At 32.5% G+C, this 20153-nt stretch overlaps 4 protein-coding genes across 9 annotated transcripts; 1 reads left to right on the forward strand and 3 right to left on the reverse strand.

Moving 5' to 3' along the window:
- Positions 1–2224: 2224 nt before the first annotated feature.
- LOC112772757 (uncharacterized) lies at positions 2225–4091 on the reverse strand. The gene is made up of 7 exons (XM_025817755.2): positions 3818–4091; positions 3625–3727; positions 3406–3456; positions 3135–3288; positions 2831–2969; positions 2607–2712; positions 2225–2501 (listed from the first exon to the last, which is right to left on the reverse strand). Exons 1-7 carry the CDS (start codon positions 4064–4066, stop codon positions 2332–2334), a joined length of 972 nt encoding a protein of 323 aa, XP_025673540.1. The 5' UTR covers positions 4067–4091; the 3' UTR covers positions 2225–2331.
- Positions 4092–7364: 3273 nt separating this feature from the next.
- Positions 7365–9586, reverse strand: LOC112773257 (uncharacterized). 2 transcript variants are annotated; one of them, XM_025818329.3, is made up of 6 exons: positions 9186–9586; positions 8952–9084; positions 8744–8847; positions 8292–8436; positions 8060–8209; positions 7365–7962 (listed from the first exon to the last, which is right to left on the reverse strand). In XM_025818329.3, exons 1-6 carry the CDS (start codon positions 9224–9226, stop codon positions 7480–7482), a joined length of 1056 nt encoding a protein of 351 aa, XP_025674114.1. In that variant the 5' UTR covers positions 9227–9586; the 3' UTR covers positions 7365–7479. The 2 variants fall into 2 exon arrangements, with proteins under 2 accessions (XP_025674114.1, XP_025674115.1); XM_025818330.3 differs by having other exon boundaries at positions 7365–7956; positions 9186–9578.
- A 1104-nt stretch (positions 9587–10690) lies between these two features.
- Positions 10691–12577, forward strand: LOC112769111 (acidic endochitinase-like). Its single transcript, XM_025813525.3, has 3 exons — positions 10691–12024; positions 12161–12268; positions 12379–12577. The coding sequence occupies exons 1-3, from the start codon at positions 10968–10970 to the stop codon at positions 12570–12572; spliced, it is 1359 nt and encodes a 452-aa protein (XP_025669310.1). The 5' UTR covers positions 10691–10967; the 3' UTR covers positions 12573–12577.
- A 3414-nt stretch (positions 12578–15991) lies between these two features.
- Positions 15992–20104, reverse strand: LOC112772472 (nudix hydrolase 14, chloroplastic). 5 transcript variants are annotated; one of them, XR_011876385.1, is made up of 8 exons: positions 19554–20086; positions 18285–18478; positions 18061–18170; positions 17765–17870; positions 17105–17190; positions 16921–17007; positions 16737–16835; positions 15992–16392 (listed from the first exon to the last, which is right to left on the reverse strand). XR_011876385.1 is itself a non-coding variant. In XM_025817425.3 (7 exons), the coding sequence occupies exons 3-7, from the start codon at positions 17918–17920 to the stop codon at positions 16246–16248; spliced, it is 582 nt and encodes a 193-aa protein (XP_025673210.1). In that variant the 5' UTR covers positions 17921–18170; positions 18285–18478; positions 19554–20104; the 3' UTR covers positions 15992–16245. The 5 variants fall into 5 exon arrangements, 1 of the variants encoding a protein (XP_025673210.1); XR_003187516.3 differs by having other exon boundaries at positions 17105–17197; XR_011876384.1 differs by having other exon boundaries at positions 17105–17211.
- Between the last annotated feature and the right edge of the window lie 49 nt (positions 20105–20153).

A 20153-nucleotide genomic window follows, 5' to 3' on the forward strand; every position in this document is an offset into this window, starting at 1 on the left:
ACAGATGAATTTGATATGTTCTTTTTCTTCATTCATATTGACTAATTTTTCTTTAAATTTATCTGAAACTATTTTTTTATTTAATTTTTGTCAAATATATGTATACAAATTGTTTGAAAAAGTAAAATTTAGTATTCTAAAAAAGAAACAAAATTCATGATTTTTTTATAGGAATGGCATAAATGATATTATCTTGCTTTTTTTTGTGTCTCTGTTTCTATTTTCTTGATGAGTTTTGTTTTGTTTCTCATAACTTACATTTTCAGTTGCTTTTAAATTAAGCTGTAAACAGATTTTAAATTAAGCTGTAAAAATATGTTCAATTGCAAATTTATCGTTAAATTAAATTTTATGGTAATCAATCAATTAACTTTTATTTTACTAATAAACTATTTTCATGCAAATTATTGTTGATTTTTGAATATTATTCTATAAATAAATTATTTTTTTAAGATAATAAGACTATAATTTACTTGTCTAGAAATTATGATTTCACTATCATGCACGTTTTTGTGTTTTTACTTATCAACTAGAATTTATTTTTTAATGAAATTAGAATTTATTTTCAATAAAACAAAAGTATCTAATCAAAATATTAATTTGGACTCCTTAAATAATTGAACATAATATTATTAATTTTGTCTACAACAAAAAATTTTAATAATTTTTTTTTAAAATAAAATTGATTCAAAAATAGAGAAAAAAAAGAACAACTAATGAAAATATTTATTTTGACATTGCCATCAAGAATATGATAGCCATAGAAAAAATTCAACCAAATAAAAAGGACCTAACTCATACAATTAAACTACCATCATATCATCGCAATAAACTATAACATTACCAACTAAAGAGACATATAATAAATATGAAAGATATCATGCCAAAATTTCAACAATGCTCATGCTATCAACTAGTCTACGTTATACCATAATTACATTTTTATCTTCCATCACATGAAATTGCCATGAATTATCTTGGCATTTATGATCTTGAACATCAAAATGGTGTGATGACATAAATATGTACGTATTTATTAAATAATTTTCATCATTCACGGAGGAATGAATAAAAACATAAATTAAGAAATACATTTGAAACAATAAATTTGATTAAGAAATATAAATAAAAGGAACATACCTAATTGAAAGTTTCATATCAGTTCTGAAAAGGGATTGAAAGAGAACGAATTTTACATGCGAAACGAAGAAGGAAGGAATAAAAGTAACTGTTTGGTCTAATTCAAACCGATTTTTTTAAATAAACCATTTATATAAAATAACACGTGTCAGCCATCCGGAAGCAACTTCACCTGCAGTTGACTGCAGGTGAGTTTCTGCCTTCAACAAAACTGCTAACTCCTAGACTTTCTCCAATAACAAAAAGCAAAAAAGGTAGTTTATGGATAAAATTGAACCAATGAATAAATTAGAAGGGTTAAGAGAAAAAATAAATAATTAAACTATGCAAAGTAAAACTGCTTTTTTGCACTATAAACTAAGAATAAATGACCATTTATACCATAACAGATGAAAATGACACGTAGAATACTTTTGTCACATGGAGGGAATCTTGTGTGGGTACAGTGTATTCATTTTTTATGAATACGAATGGTCATTTATTCATAAACTAATTTAATTTTATTTTATTTTTAAATTCTATCTAATCTAAATTATGATTAAAAATTAATTAATTAATTATTAATCGGAATTCACACAATGACCTTGTAAAATAAGACTCACATCTCACACCTTAACTATAGGTTAAAATTATCAATTTTAAAATTTTTTACTAATAGTAATTATACTTGTTAGCTAAACCCTTAGTTTTTAACATCTATCACATAAATATATGTACAGTATTATTTATTACGTAAATATATGGCTACAATTACTTTCTTTCTTTAAAATCTTGTTTCTTCTTTATTCTAATAAATTCTCCTTTGTTTCTTTGTAAAATCTAAGAATTATGCTAACGCTATGCTTCACAGATACTAAAATTGAGCAAAATACAACTCTTGAGAAAAGCGATTCTACTTTCTACGTGGTTGGTGACTCGTTATCACAAATTCGGAATCATGATGGGAACTTACCTTACATGCCTATGGCAATAAATTGGCCTTTTTTAAACCATTTCTTTAATTGGTTAAAACTCAACGACCGATTGAGATTATGGCATCGTTGTCACTAGCTGTCAGACTTGGTACTTTCCATGCACCACTCACTGTTTTAACTTAGTAAATTCATTCCTATCGGAAAAATGAATTGGATGATGTTAATCATTAAGATACATAAACAACAATGGTAAGAGATTTCTTTCTGCTTGAAAATTTTAAACCCGGGTAACTGAGGCTTCATGTTTTGGTCCGCAATATTTGATCTGCCAAATCTCAACTTCATGTCCTCTTTCATACTCTCTAACATATTGTGGAATTTGAGACATGTCTATCAGCTTCCCAACAAAGTTACTCATGCTTACAGACTCAAGGCCTTCTTCATTTTCTGCAATAAATCATGTGCATTAAGCATTGCATAAACTCGGTAATTACATCAGCTTAAAACTCAAAGTGCATTAAAAAAAAAATATGGATTCCACTATGAGCTTACCATCCTCATTCTTGAAGTAGTTTCGAAAATGTGAATATCCATTTGCAACTATGTCAAGGTCAGAAAGACTGAAGTTGTAGCGCTTTTCCAATGCCAAGTATAACACCTAAATAATAGATGGAGCAAGTCAAGCAATTTGAAAACCTTGACATGTGAAATCCCTCAAACTCAAAAATGGGGCCAATCAAACAGAATTTGCATATAGAAGCAGTGAGAACATAAACCTTTTTTGAGCCCTTTGACATTAATCCCTCTACGGTGCTGAAGAATGCGTCGGTAAGGTCATCACTGTAAATAACATCAGCTGCCACCAACAAAGTAGCATTCTCTGCATCTTCAATCTCGCCAGACGTCCAAGAATAACTGCATGATGAAGCCATAAAGTGACTGTGATGTGCATTTGATATGTAATTGATCTAAAGTTAGTTATGTTCATCCAAGGTATCCTTAACCAAAGGAAAAATATTGAAAAACATATAGAGACTCATAGTTGCCTGGAAACTAATTCATTAAAATAAAAAACTTTACCTTGGTGTGCAAGGATCCTCTCCTATTCTTGGTTGTGGAGGCCAGCAATTGAACCAATCAAGCTCTCGTACATGAATTGCAGCTTGATAATTCAATAATCCAAAATTAAGCTCAACATTCTTTGCACAGTTTTCAAGAATTTCAGTACCCCGGTCTGAAAGATGCAATTACACAAGACAATCAAACTTAAGATTACAACAATTTCAACCAAATTAAGGAAATAAACAACATACATGCATGGATGGCACTAAAGTAAAAGGAGGCACATTACCTGTTAGGAACACTGTATTTGCAACACGTGAAAGTAATAAACCCACCAAACCTGGAAAAGGATTTGAAAGCTTGAAATCATAAACATAAAGCATCACATACATAATCAACCACGATAGTGATTCAAGTAGTAATAGCTTTTATTCAGGGTTTATAATTGCAAAATCATATAAAAAAGGAGCCTAATTGGGAAAGTCAAGAAGAGAATTAGTGAAAATACCGGTTCCAGCACCAAGTTCCAATGCAACAACTCCACGGAATTCAGATGAACATAATGCTTTATGCAATATGAAATCAGATAATACCAATTCAGCTCTCCATACCTGAAAAATAAAACAATAAATTATAAAACAAGAGAAAAGAAAAAGGATAAAAATGAAGTTAGTATTAACTATAAAGTAATTAGTGTTTACCTGGAGACCAACATTGGGAATTGAAGAAGTGATATTATGGCGGATTCTGATTCTCACAGTGCTGCTTCTACGAAGAAGGAGGTCACCATCTTCATCAAATTGCAGACTCTCACATGCCACTGATTCTTCTTCTTTGCGCTGTGGAAACGGAACAAGACGAACGGTGAATGTTGAAATATGAGGATCTGAGAGACCAGGTGGGCATCCTAAGTGGACCTCGCTCATCACGTGCTCCTCCTCCATCTCCATTCTTCTACAACCAGTCCACCGCGCTAACTTGCCTCCGCATAAGATGGTGTCTTTTGGGCCGATCCATTCTCATTTTGGGCCGTAACGGACCGGCCCAATGACTTTGAAGGAGTATGCCTATTCTCAAGGAATACCCGCACTTGATTCTAATCACTACTCATGCTTTTAATTAGTCACTCTAACTTCTAAATTACTACAATGTTTTTCTAATTATTGCATTCATCAATAATTAGAGTGTGATGTACACCCGAGTATATGTGTATAATTGTCCAATCTATAACTAATGAATTATTGAATTCACTCGTCTATCTAAACAAATATAAGGATTAATTTCAATTGACTTTTTAAAAATGTATTTTTTTAATTTTAATAGACAAAAATAAAAGATGTCTTTTACTTCTCCTTTTTTAAAAAAGCAAAGTAATATTAGTATTTAGACAAAAAATCATTATTAAAAAGTCATATTATGAGATTGTTGCTGCACACTTTTATTTTTTATCAACTCAAATAAGATAAATCTCCAAATCTTGATATTTTTTAGAGATAATTGAACTGGAATTGTGTGTCACTGAGTATATCATCATTCCACTCCGTGATCAATGGTGGTGTTATGTTACTACCGTTGATAGAAAGGGAGCAGTAAGCATGCTAATCTTGCGAAATAGCCTCTCATGAAACTCTATTGGGTGAGTTTGAAAGAAGAGGTAAGAATGGGAAAAGAAAATGTCAAAAGAAAGATTAGGGATAGAAAGAAAATGGCAAAATTGGATTGGATTTCAATTTACAATTTTTTTAATTTAATTCACAACTTGATTACTCTTCACGTTCACCCGCGCCATGTAGAAAATCTAATGTCCTAGGCTGCTCAAGGTGTGATGTTGGTGGTTTGATGAAACGAAAGAGATTAAGAGAGGGAGAAAAATAAGTTCTTCTCATTATTGAAGAGAATGAAAAATTTCCTTAGAAAATATTTTTTAAGTTATTATATCTTATATACTATGTACTCTCACTAAAAAAATAATTACACGAAAAATTCTCTTAGAAAATATTTGTTGAGTTATTACACCTTATATACTATGTACTCTTTATGTACTCTCACTAAAAAAATAATTACAATAGTAAGCCTATTATTAATAAAAAAAGTAATCTAGGTAACACAGGGCACTAGCATACCAAGAAGTCTCGCTAGTTGCCGGGGGAGAGTGCGGGTTCACTGCCGTGATTTCCTGTCGTGCTGTCTCGCTCCCTGCCATCCCTGGGCCTCCCGTTGTTTCTTCCGCTTCGAAGTATCTTACAATGGCGTTGGCCATGCGATGGGTATAAATTTCCAAAAGCAAACCTGCTAAAGCAGCGAAAGCAATACTATATTCGAATAGTGGAGGAAGAGACGGAAAACAGGAACTCCACTCGATTCTTCGTCTGGAGCCAGCCAGCAACTGAGTTACAGTGCAAAAGGGGATAGTAAATTAAATAGCGCAATTCTTCAAGGCGTGTGTTACACACATTTTCCTTTAGGCTTAATTCGCCCCCACCAATATACAATGGTGTGTAAAATAGGTTACTGGCGAATTTCCTGTATGATACAATGAAGAACACTTAACTTGTTTATGTACTTATACAGTTAAGTCTCACACTAAATGATAATTTATAGAATAATATTCTCTGTTCTTTCTTTTGCGCATAAAGAAAGTGTTGAGATGGATTATCCAGCAATTATAAAAATGAGAAAAATTTATAGAGACGGAGTACATGTAACATGCAGCTACATACTTAATAAATACAGCTTTTCAAATAGTTACAACCTTTCAACAGATATAACTATTCAAATAGTTACAACCTTTTAACCAATATAATCTTTTGAATAAGTCACAACCCTATCAAGAGATGTAACTCTTCAAAATAACTTTTCACATCTTTTAAAAATATATCTCACACTTTTCTGGAGGAGGCGCGGACAAAACAATGAGTACTCCCACTGAGATAAAAAATCTCTCATTCACGTATATGCTAAAGTATGAGGTTATACTCAGGAGAATGCTTTTTAAGATCAAAATTTAATCGCTCTAATCTATCCTTCAGCAAAAAAAATTTACTCTCATTATTTTTGTTTCGGGGTCAATGACAAGATACAGTTTATACCTATTAAAAAAAATAAATAAAAAAATAAATAAAATAAATAAAAAAGCAAATCAAAACGTTCCAGAACAATTGATTCACCGAGATACCCTGGCACTAAAGGAAATAAGTCGAGTAGTAAGAAATGAGATTAATGAATGCAGATGGGCTTAAAGTTTTGGGCAAAATTAGGGATTGATGCACAGTGCAACAGACGCAGTAATGGATAAGGTAGAGCCATTCCCAAATATTTTAAAGGAGTAATATTTTAAAGTTTTTTAATTTATATTTAGTTAACATTGTGATTTTGTTCTAAGTGCACATATTAATAATAATATTAATTAATAAAATTTGTATAAAAAATATAAAATATAAAATTTTATTTAATATATTATTTATTTATTTATTTATTAAAATAAAAATTAAAATTTTTACTAATAATAATAATTTTAATATATAATTTTAAGACATATATTAATTAAATTATATTTTTAAGACATATAATTCTTTGCGCTGTGGAAATGGAACAAGACGAACGGAACCGTGAATGTTGAATTATGAGGATCTGAAAGACCAGGTGGGCATCCTAAGTGGACCTCGCTCATCACGTGCTCCTCCTCCATCTGCATTCTTCTGCCACCGGTCCACCACGCAAACTTGCCTCCGCATAAGATGGTATCCTTTGGGCCGCTCCATTCTGATTTTGGGCCGTAACGGACCGGCCCAATGGTTTTGATGGAGTATGTTTTTTCAGAAGGAATACCCGCACTTGATTCCAATCATCACTACTCATGCAGTCATGCTTCTAATTAGTTCACTGTAACTTTTAAATTACTACAATGTTTTTCTAATTATTGCATTCATCAATAATTTACTGTATCATTGTCCAGTCTATAAAACCAATGGAGTAGTGAATTCACTCATCTATCTAAACAAATGTAAGTACCTATAATATATGAGTCTTGAATTGACTTCTAAAAAAAAAAAATTCATTTTTAAAAAGAATACTTTTCCTTATTTGGCTTCCTATATTTTTTCTTATTAAAAAAAGTCATATTACTTTGTAATATATTATTAGAGGGTATAATATTACTTTGTGGTAATTTGTCATATATCGTTAACGTAAATTATTTTGTATTGTGAATAATATCGTGTTCTTGATAATTTGTGGGGAAGAAAAGTATACACTAATAGTAATAGTAATATATCAACATTAAATCCTGCATCTATAATTTGATCATCATAATTTGTTGCATTTAGTATGTGAAGTCTAACACACGCATCAAAAAATGTATATCCTAATGGTTATGTGCGCGTCTAAGAGCTGCAAGACGAGCAGAAATGTCATCATAATCGGGTAGCCTTGGATGAGAACTCAAAGAAGTTGATCTTCCCACTGAATTTGAAGTAGTTGTTGTTGTTTCTGTTTTAGTGTCACATGAATCCGATATCGTTCTTCTTATCATGCTCTGCCCATTATCATACGGTGGCGGATTAGGCTTTATCCTCCTCATTGATCTTGGTTTTGGCTTTGATGAATCCTTTTCACTCGTTGCTACTGCTGTTGCTGTGTTGTTATTATTATTATTATTACACACCATGATGTTTTCTGCATTGTTTTTTTCTGTCACATAATAAGGTGGTGGTACAACATTAAAGGACAATGTCCTCCTCTTGTTGCTACCATCTTCATCCGAACCCTTATTATTAGAGATTTTGCTGCCATCATTACTCTTCTCAGTATCATTATTTCCTGCATCATCTTTTGCCTTTCCCTGAAACTAGTGACTTGTTCTTAGTATATATTATGTAAGATTGGTAGCAAGCAATGTAATAGTTTATAGTTGTAATTAATAAAGTGAATGTTAAGTTGCTTACTTCATGTGACACAGAAAGTGGTGGTAGTGATTGAAGTTTTTGTTCTAAAGCCTTGCTATCAAATCGTATAGAGAACTCTTCTGCTAAATCACTCAATAACTGAATCTTCATTTCCTTTGAAGGGGGATCTTGCTTCAACTTTTTAACAAACTGATCAAATTAAATGTTCAAGTGAGTGGTAGAAACTAAGACATTCTCAATGGTTGTGAACAATAATTAATTACTTCCTTACCTCTTTACTTAGGTATGGTTCAAGGGAAGCACCATATTTGGCTGTAAACAAAGTTCTGAGGTCGCGCAGTTCTGGCAGATCAGAAAACCTTGCTGCAGCATATATCAATGAAGGTATAGCTTCCTTGCATTCCTCAGGGCAATCTCTGTTAATAAATAAAAGCATTCATTTAAGAATTTCCCTTACTTAGCTACATACTTAACAAGGATCAAAGATGTCATTGCATTTTATCCATGCATGGGTTGCCACAAAATTTTAAGTTGTCTGTCGTAGGCCTAACACAACCCTACATGGATCCAAATATATCATTGAGTCGCTATCACAGGCCTAACAACCCTCTTTATTTTTCCGGGTTTGGGATCGGCTATGTAACATAGGGCGAGTTTATTATAAGAATTTCTCCAAATGTTGCAAATAATGTAGTAGAAATTAGTAAATGAAACAGATCATACCCCTGATCATAAAGGTCTTTAGCATGATCCAAAATGCATTCTATGTATTTTTCAATTAGTTCATAGCAAGATGACATATTCTGCTCCACCAAAAGCCCCTCAACCTGTTCCATTTGCAAATATTCGAATCAAATAGGAATTAATCATTAATCATGAATTAATAACAATGTATTATTATGATTATGAATGATGAGAATGACTTAATTACCCTTCCATATGCATTGTAGTCAAGGTTGCTGCTAAGAAGGTCTACAATGTCCTTCTTAAGAAACTTCTCAACTGCGTTCCTCTTCTTCCGTATGGTCTCTAATCTCGTCCTTGTTAATCTCGCATAAGCTTTGCTGTTGCCAAAATATAATTAATCCAGATTAGCACCATAATCAGGGGCAAATTAAACGGTAGCAGAAAGATTAAGCACAGAACGATTGTCGAATTTGTTTACCATTTTGAATAGACTTTCTTCTTGAACATCCTCTCAAGCATTCTTTTTTCTTTTGTCCCCGGGAATCTAAAGAGATAACGTGATTATTGAAAAAAGCAAAAGAAAGATCAAGTTGTAACAAGAACCAGCGTGCATGCATGCATGAAAGAAGCTCCACCAAAAATCCAGAATAAGAAAGAGAACCGAAAGCCACAAAGAAAGAAAGAGAGAGAGAAAAAGAAATGGCTGGCTTGGTTATAGAAAGCTAAAAATAGGTGTTTGCTTGATAACAAGAAAAATGGAAAATCAAGAAGGGAAATATAATGCAAAACGTAACAGAGAAAGAGAGGTGGAAATGGTCACTACTCAGTAGAGAGAATCTACAATAATTTCGCAAAAAAGGAAGAAAAGAATGAATGAGAGGATGAACAAGTAAGTGCCAGGTGTATTTGAGGATCCTAAAGTTGCTGCTGAGATTCTTCATTGCTTAGATACGTGCCTCTCTTTATTCGCTTTCTAAGTCAAACACACAAATTTTTTGTGCCGCCACCTGATGAGTTGCAAGGAAACAAGTACATACGGACAAGAATTTAGTGGATAAAGTTGTGAATTTTATTTTATTTTATTTTTAATTTTTGGAGTTTAATACTAGTTTATAATCACTTATGATGTACGGACACAGATATTAATACCGGACTTACAATACGGGAACGCCATGAATTTTAAAAGTTTATAAGACACAAGAAGACATGTATATATATAAACTATAAAATATAAATTTTTTTTAGATGAATTCTAAAAATATTAAAATATAAATTAACTTTTTATTTATTTGTAATGTTTTATTTTTATTTATAAAGTATTTAAAATTTTTTATTTTAATAAAAATAAAATATGCTATTTTTAAATTAATTTTAAATATATATTAATAATAAAATTGGACATACTGATACGTAATGATATTTAGGTGTGTTTAAGTATATTTAAAAATTTTTTATTTTTTATTAAGATACGATTGGATACAACATATATGTATATTGGACGAATGTTGATAAGTATTTAAAATGTGTTTGATACGCAGCGAAATACCCATACTTCGTAGACGAGGACAATGTGGTATATAGTCTGTTCATTTGTTAGGTATGTTATTTATTAAAAATTATTGGTTAAAAAAATAAAAATTAACTTAAATTTCAGATAAATATTATATGAATGAATTTATCTACTTTGCTTTGTATTCCCTACCCACTTATAATATATTCTTTCAGATAGAAACGAATATAATAATTGTTTGGTTGCTGGCAGAGAAAGCTAAAAGGAAAAGAATATTCAATGACAAGACTCAAGAGTGAGGCATTTGGCATTGCCAAAGTTTCGTGTCCAATTGAGGCTGCCAAGTGTGGGGCTCATTGCATATTCATTCATTCATTCATTATTTGAATTTGATTGAATTGAATGCCTCAAATAGATGAAGTTAGAAGTGATGGATATATATTCAGTTATTTAAAGTTTCTAAGTTTGAAAAATTCTTGAGTTACTTTACCTGCTCTTTATTCTTAATTTATTTCCCTCACGTTTTGCAATAGTATTCTCTGAATTATATACCCTTTTAGGCAAAATTTTCTGTCACTTTATCAAAACATAGTTTTAGATGCCAGCAAGAATCAACCAATCATCGTTCTAATCCACTTTTACTAATATTTTATGGGGAAAAAAAACAGAGAAACATTAACTTAAATACTACTTGGCACTCATGTTCTTTTTTTATGAAATTTATTGCCGGCCTCAAAAGATATATAAAACATGACGATTGGTTCAATGATGTATCATTCAAAATCCAACGATACTACAAAGTTTATTACCTTATTAGTAATGTGGATTAGAAGATATTGTGTTGATAAAACAGAAACAAAGATGATTAAAAGAATTCTTCACTCTTCCTTGTTATTCCTTCTACTGCTTGAAAACTCTGTAGCAGATTCAAACAATGATATTGCCATTTACTGGGGTCAAAATGATGGAGAAGGTACCTTAACAGAAACATGTGCAACAGGAAAATACTCCTATGTGATCTTAGCCTTCCTGAACAATTTTGGAAATGGAACAGTACCTACCATTAATCTTGCAAGTCACTGTGACCCTCTTATGGATGGTTGCAAAACATTGAGCACAGACATAAAGAATTGCCAAATGCAAGGGATCAAAGTGTTGCTCTCAATTGGAGGAGCAGATGGGAATTACAGCCTAGCTTCCTCTGATGATGCCAAGAATGTTTCTGATTACTTGTGGAACGGTTTCTTGGGTGGCAAGTCATCTCCCTCGTCGCGTCCGTTAGGGGATGCTGTGTTAGATGGAATTGACTTTGACATTGAGATTTCGCCACCACAACACTGGGAGGAGCTCGCCCGCTACCTCGAGTCGCATAGCACGCCGGCAAGAAAGGTTTACCTAAGTGCAGCACCTCAGTGTCCATTTCCTGATGCTGAACTTGGCATTGCACTTTCCACAGAGGTTTTTGACTATGTTTGGATCCAGTTCTACAACAATCCTGGTTGTGAATATGAAGATGGTGATGTCAACAATTTGTTGAACTCTTGGAATCAATGGACTAAATCTGTGAAAAATGGGAAAGTCTTTTTGGGATTGCCGGCGTCTCGTGAAGCTGCAAGCAATGGCTATGTTCCAGTTAATGTGTTGGTAACAGACATTCTACCTGCCATAACGAAGTCACCTAACTATGGAGGTGTGATGCTGTGGACAACATACTATGATAAACAAACTGGATACAGCAACTACATCAGAAGTTTTTCTTGCACACAACAGAACCATACTGAATGCAGAGGAAATGATGAACACAAAGGTATGATCAGGTTCAAACTTCAAACCCTGCAGAGTCCTTGTTCTGTTAAGTATGAAAATTTAGCATTTCATTTAGGTAAGATGAAAATGTATGCAAAGAATGGCAATTGTTTTATGGACTTGTTTGTATTTGTCAGCAAACAAATGGTGGATATGGCTTATGGTTGGGGTTGGAGCAGCATTTGCAATAACATGTTTTATCCTCTGCTTATGTTGTGTCTCAAGGAGAAAAGATAAATCACAAGGTAGTTTCAACTTCCAAGTTCCAACATAATTAATAATTTAAAACATAGTGTTATCATTTACTGTATTCTCTAATTACATGTTATTATCATACTTTTCATATCAATAATAGTGGATGGAAAATTGGACAAAAAGATATCATTTACTGAACCCAATGGAGTGAATCCAAACAAAACAGAAAACATCAAACTAGAAGAAAGGAGAAGTAATGAGGTGAAAGTATTCAATTTTGAAAGCAACATTGCAGCCTCAAACAATTTCTCGTCCATTAATAAGGTGGGAGAGGGTGATTTTGGTCCTGTTTAAGTGTTTATAAGGTATGTTGGGAGTCCTAACACATTTGTGCTTACTAATGTGTGTTCCATGCATATTTACATCAACTCATTTCTATTGTGTTGTGTGTACAAGATTGTGCAGTAGACAAACCAACTATGGAAGATGTTTTTGTTTGCTCTAAAATGATGCAATTGATCTTGCTCACCTAAAGCGACCACCATTCTTCACCATGAAGTTCAGCACTCAAAAAACGCTGTCATCTTTTTTAAGGAATATAATGGTAAAAGTTGAGTACTAATATATATGTCCTCTTATAGGAAGTCCTTTTTTTTAATACATTTTATATCAAACCATGAGGTATTGTTAATTTGATCGATTCTTGAGAGTGAAAATATATATAAAAAAAAGTCATAAGGGTAACAAAAAAAAGGTAGAATTCAATAAAAATCATATTCACATATTGTTGACTGTTTGTTTTAAAATACGAACTAGGTTAATGTTTATCGGATTTTTTTTTCTAAGTTGGGTTAGCATTTAGAGGTTGTTAATCTTGGTTTGAGTTTAGTGGTGTTTTAGAGGTGTGAATTCATGCGGAGTTCATGTATTCCTCCTTTCTCTAAGTTAAGTGAGAACTTAAAAGTGTTTTAAATTATGTATAATTTAGGTGTGTGAAGAGTAATTTTACTTGTTTTAGTGTTTGTAATCAAGTATGATTACAGTGAAAATTCTACTACATTATTTTAAGTTGCTATTATTATTATTATTGTATTCTTTTAGAGGAAATATAGGGAACTAATGGAGTATATGTACAATGTGTACAATGGGGATTTAGGGATGTTCGATTCAGTAGAATATCATATGTTTATTATCTTTGGTATCCAAATTATTACTCTGAATAGTATGGGTGTATTATGTTTGAGAAATTAGTAATGTTTTATCCTGAATGTTTATTTTTTAAACTCATATTAGACCAAATAAACGTTCATTATACATATTGTAAAGATACTCCATTGACTTCCTAGCGGGATTTATTTTTTTATTCAACTGCCTTCTCTAGAGAATCTTCATATTATAATCTAATTATAACATAAATTTAATCTTTGATTTAAATTCTCAAGATTATTATTTTATGCAAATTTGATTATAAACGAATTTTGCAATATGATTTGAATGTTACTTGATTATAATCTAATTATAACACAAATTTAAATTTTGGATTAAATTCTTGAGTCTAATTATTACATTGTGTAGACAGTTGATTATAAGTTTATAACGGATTTTATAATCTAATTATATTTTTGTATTTGGTTCTAATCAACTTCTATAATTCTGTTTCTCAACGTCGTCATCATAAAATATGGTTTTGACTTCAATCACCGCTCTTTATTTTTGCATAATTTTAATCTAAACTTTATAGCTAAGACTAGAAAACTAGACTAAAGTAACTAGGTTAAGGATTTGATGGTCCCACAACGTTTGGACTATTAAATAGTTTCATAACAAAATATATTTTTTAAGTTTTTTTTAATAATTACTAAATAGTCCTTTTCTAATTTTAATTACAAATTAATTTCATATATTTTATTTAATTATAAAAACTATTTTTTATTTTATAAATTATTATTTTATCATTCATCTATTATGTTTATTAACAATCAAAGTAAAAAACAATAACGAATTAGATCTTCCATTGATCGTAATAAACTTTTTGGCCATTCCAATCGATTAAAAGTTTATATTTGATCCGTGACGTTTGCCCAGGGCTGTGAAATCGTGTTTTTTTTAAAATCAATCGATTGGATTATCAAAACAATCGATTGAATTTCAGGTTTCCATAACTCAATCGATTGGACTACAGGTTATCACAAAACAATCGATTAAAAATTGCAAGGCACCATGATTTTCACAAAAATCAATCGATTGGTCATATTACCCAATCGATTGAACGATGACTAAAATGTGGGTTTTTTAAAATTCAATCGATTGCTTATACTACCCAATCGATTGAATGCTTCAAAATAACTTGAGGTCTCACAATTCAATCGATTGGATAACGATTGGTTGTGTTACCCAATCGATTGAAGTCATCAAAACAATATGGATTTGCCCAATTCAATCGATTGGTTGTGTTACCCAATCGATTGAAAGTTTTTACAATTTTTCTTTATTTCTATGCACTATAGAGATATTTTAGTTTAAAAAACCCATATTTTTATGATGAAGTAATGTCATTTTCATTTATTATTTCAACAACAATGCCATACAAATTTTATGTCTTGTGAATTATATTTTATTTTATATAATTACTTTATGTAAAAAAAATTCCATATCTTTTTATTTGTTTACATTCTATTTTGTTCTTTTTATTTTTCAAGATTTGACATCTCTATTGAATCTTGACTAGAAAAAAAAAAAACACCATGCAATATATATCAAAGCATTTTAATAATCTGTTCATATATTGCTAAGACATATATGAAGTATATATATTACAAATTTTTAATCAATTCTTCCTAGATTAACAATGGAAGCCTCCTTTCCAATCCTCCATTAGAGCAATAGGACTTTTAGACTTATCATCTTCATATTTTACAATTTTCTCAGGAGGCACACGATCCGTTATTTCCGTTATCATCTTCAAAATATGTTTGTAGAATTAAAGTAATGTGATTCTAGTCATTTTACAAATATTTCATGATAAGTAAAAATCTTTAAGAGTAAAATTATAAAAAAAAAATAAATTTACTAAGAATCAAAGTAACGTGATTAAGTGTAAAGAACGAAGACAAGTGAGAAAATCAAATGATCAACGCACGTACAATGCAATTGAACCCTAACTAACAGTAAAGAACTAAGACAATTGAGAAAATGAAATCAAAAGTTCAACGCGCGTAGCACAATGCAACCCTAACAGTAAAGAACGAAGAAGTGAGAAAATGAGAAAGAAAATCAAAAGATCCAAGAGTGTTGATCAGGCATTGTACCCTAACTAACAGTAAAGAACTAAGACAATTGAGAAAATGAAATCAAAAGTTCAACGCGCGTAGCACAATGCAACCCTAACAGTAAAGAACGAAGAAGTGAGAAAATGAGAAAGAAAATCAAAAGATCCAAGAGTGTTGTACCTGATCGATGATGGTAACAGTGGTAGCGAGAGAGAAAACTTAGAAGAGAAAGACACGTGTAACAAAGAAAATGAGTATTCACTGTTGACGTCAATATATATATAGTGCAAAGCGAAACTATAACCGTGGTCTTAATGTATTTTTTTTTTAATTTATTACCTAATTATAGTATTCATTTACATGTCTTATTTTTTAATTATAGTAGCCTCCTTTATTTTGGGGTTATTCCTACATTTATTTTTACGTGTCACCCATTTTTATTGTATTTTTTAATTATTTAAAATTATTTTTATCCATATTAAAATTCGAATGCATTACAAAATATTCAAGTGTAATTTTAATATATTCTTGAACTCTAATTTATGCATGTATTAACAATTCCAAATTAAACCAGGTTCACATTCTACTATAAAAATTCATCAGCATTGTTATGCTAATAGGAATAAAAATTCTAAACACCTTGCACATCTATTTATCTTTATTATTACAAAAAGTAGTAGGCACCTAATGAGCAGCTTCTACCTAGCATCCATTTACAAATAGTGGCAGTGGTATTCCAAACTCATAGTAAGTGAAAATTAGTGAAGAAAATGGATTGAACTACATTTTGAATCCATAAAGTTCAACATTTCACCGATTTGCATTTGGCAGATATTGCACTCCCTTGGAAGTAAGGCTTGGAGGTTCTCAACTTTTTCATAGGTTGGTCTCTTATAGTCTACTGTCTGTTAATCATTTAGCAAAAAAATTAGATCCTTAGAGAGAGAGATAATAAATTCTCACTATTTTATTTTATTTTATTTAGAGAAAAAAAGACCCATAAGCGAGGATTATCAAATACTGTTAGATTGAACCACAGATAGCCAGAAATTGAATTGAATGCTCACTGATTGGTAAATGCAAATCTAAAAGTACAATTACACGAAACTAAACTATGCTCAAAATACCAAACTAAATTATTGAACAACTATAAAGCAGATGCATTATTAGCTCTTTTTTCAAGCGACAAAATTATTTATTTGCAAAACCAATAAAGCAATAAGGTTGATGCAGAATGCTTAAGGTATACCGGTGAGGGAAAAAATCTGCATCCTGTTGAAGAATCCAAGAAAGCAGTGAGATCAACCATGTCTTCAAGTTTGAACTTTATGCCAGTCTCCTCTTCAACCTATCAGAGGCACAACTAAGCCATGAAGAGAATTGTAGAGAGAGAGAGAGAGAGAGAGAGAGAGAGAGAGAGAGAGAAGCCTCACGAACTGTAGTGCCAACGAAATCACCCTTGTCATCATCCAACATTCCAGCAGGCAATTCCAAAATAATTCTTCAGTAGGAACCCTTGCCTGATAAATAAAAAATAATAAGCATAATATGGAACTCTAGTTAAAATGTTTGAAAAAAAAACATAGTTCTCTCTGCAAGGATCCAACATCTAAGAACCTGTTCAGTAAGGACAGCATAAGTTTCACCATCTGATTCCAGAAGTATCAACACAGTCACAGCAGGTCCTCTTGCAAATACAATACCTGGAACCTAATCACGGTTTACTTTATTATATATAAAGAAAGAAATCAACATCAGGTACAAGTGCACAGAAATTACAAGCAAAAGAGGAATGATGGATGCCTGAGAACATAAGGTAAGAAGCAAAAGATCCTAATAGTTGTGCATTTTAGATACCACATAGCTCAGAATGTGGTATGCCTATGAATCAAATACTATTAATACATTGCTTGCCATGACGAGGAATCCAATTTTTGGATATTGAAGCACAAGAAACTATTTTTGAATAATATATATAGAGCATAACAGGTAAAATGTTTACTAGTTCATAGCCCCTTGCTAAAATTAACACAAGAAAATGGAAACATAGACTGGCTTATAAATGTCAGCTTTAAATTTGAGAAACCCAATGCGCTTTCCAAACATGTCTACACCCTGTTTACACCAAAAAGAGTCCAACTAGTTTCGTTGATTTTGATTTGAGAACATGAATAAGACTAGAAGACTAACAGGTTAGTCAGTTACTAAAATTACCACTTAACAAGGCCTAATTATCAGAAATCATATCCACTTTTTAAACACTGATGATGCAATTACCTGAATTAGAACTTGTCTCAGAGCCAAGGTGCCATCAGCTAGAATCCCAATCTCACTTTGCAAGTTATGCAACCATTGCTTGAATAAAGAGGAATCAATAGCATTCCTGCAATGGAAAACAACAAAAACCAAACCAAACCACCACAACTGAGACATGTTTTTTATATAGCATGATAACAAGAAGAAACTGTGTGCCTATCAATTCTCTTTTGCCATTACATCTCATGGGGACTTGTCAAAACCTAGCATCTAATTGAACAAAACCTCCAATATCTAATTTTAGTAGCTGTCAAAACCTGCAGGGTGTGAAAGAGGAAGAAAAGAATGCCTAAATCCATCTTTTAATATAATTATTCAGCACATTCCCTTCCTGAACAAACACACTGAACTTTCAACACATCTCACCCTGAAATCAAAACAAGAACAAAATGTTAAAGAGTGTCATTATAACGTGTAACCTGAGTTTCTTCATTATTAATTCACTTAAGAGAAATAAAATCAAATGAGATGAAAGGGGAACCTGGGAAGCAGGGAATTGGAACAGGGGAAGGGAAGGGAAAGATTGATGATGATGAGTGAATGGCCGGAGCAACACGGTGGCGGCCTAGTGGTGGCACTGGGGTAGCGGCAGTGGCGGAGGGTGGGTGCACAGTAAAACAGGGTCTAGTAGTGGCTCTTAACAGAATCTTGGACAAGTGCCCCGAGAGTGCCATGCTGAGCAAGAATAAAGGTAACTAATTAGTTCAAATAATCACAGTTGCTAGTCCAAAATTTAGTACAGAAAATAGAAAAATGCTCAAAAATTGACTCACATTCTAGCTTATTAATACATTTTCTGCATGTTAAACTTACATAGCTATTTAAAGAAACAAGATAAACAACTCTTTGTAAAGAACAACATTCAGAGTTTGAGCATTGATAACAAAAAATTGATTTCTGAAACAAGACAAACACTGCAAAACCAACAGAACAGCATTTAAAGTTTGAGCATTGATCACAAAAAAATAATTTCTGAAACAAAACAAACAATCAACAAAACAATGAAAACATGAAGAATATAATAAATCAATGATCACCAATATCCAGCAAGAATCTCAAAGACAACAATAAATACACAACAACAATTTAGCAAATAAACAAGAACAAGACCTAAATAGAAAATCCAACAAATTAAATCACAAAAACCTAACAATTTAGCAAATTAAAACAACAGCAGCCCAATAATTTAGCAAATTATCAACTTAACAGGTTCAAAAACAGAAAATCACAACAACAAAAAATAAAATAAAAATAACAGAAGAACAACAGAACAACAACACAAGAACAATTAGCAAATCAACAAGTTCACACTAACAGTTAAAATTTACCGGAAGAACACTAATGCAAGTGGAATCATCATGCTAATATGTTTTCTACAAAGATGCTATTTTTGCAGCTAAAATTTCCTAATTACTAAGATCCAATTATTCTAATTTCACATGCAATCAACGTACTAAGTTTTTAAAAGCTAGAAATGATAAAACCAACCCGAAATATGGTTAAAGCATTTCATCAAACATGTTGAGTGCGGAAAACTTGAAACGAAATAAGAGAATTCAAAGTTTAGTATCAATGTGATAGATAAGAGAACATAACTATTGTATACTTTAATTCAGTCTATGAAAAAAATCCAAACCACTGCCAAATCAAATAGTTACTTATTGTAATAGAAATAAGAAGTTGCAGAGTTTCAAGCAGAGTATTGGTGTTGTGTGAGTGTATTGTTTGGTGGTGGGTTTAGGGAACTCACGGCGGTGACAAAAGAGAGCAGTTCGACGGCTAGGTGGAGCGCACGGGTTGGTCGCAGAGTTTGAAGCAGGGCAACGTGGCTTCCAGACGAACGCGAACCCGAACGGTGAACGGCGAGTGAACGCGAATGGTGAACGGCGAGTGAACGCGAACAGTGAACGGCGAGTGAACGCGAACGGTGAACGCCGAGCAAACTTGAACGGCGAAGAACGCGAATGAAGACGACGGCTGAACGAAGACGAGAACGTTAACGGCAACCAACGGCGGCGGAAGCGCGGCTGAGCAGACAAAGACGACGGACGCCGAGCTCGAGGAAGCAGCTGCGATCGGTGATAGCGAACGGGAGTTGAAGACATGGTGCACGAGGGAAGCTAGATAGACGGACGGACGGCAGCAGTATGCCACTCCTTGCGGCGGCGGTGGTGTAGGCTTACAGTGCTAGAGTTTTTTGGATGAGTTTCTGTGAATGAAAGAAACGGAGGGAGAAAGGGAGAAAGAAACGAAGGAGCTTTAGAACCAAGAGTGAAAGGAAGCAAGTTTGGCAAAAACGACGCCGTTTCTTTTAAACCAGTCGGTTTTCTGTCCGGTTCAACCCTCTCGC

Source organism: Arachis hypogaea, chromosome 18, assembly GCF_003086295.3.
Source record: "Arachis hypogaea cultivar Tifrunner chromosome 18, arahy.Tifrunner.gnm2.J5K5, whole genome shotgun sequence".
Taxonomy (NCBI): domain Eukaryota; kingdom Viridiplantae; phylum Streptophyta; class Magnoliopsida; order Fabales; family Fabaceae; genus Arachis; species Arachis hypogaea.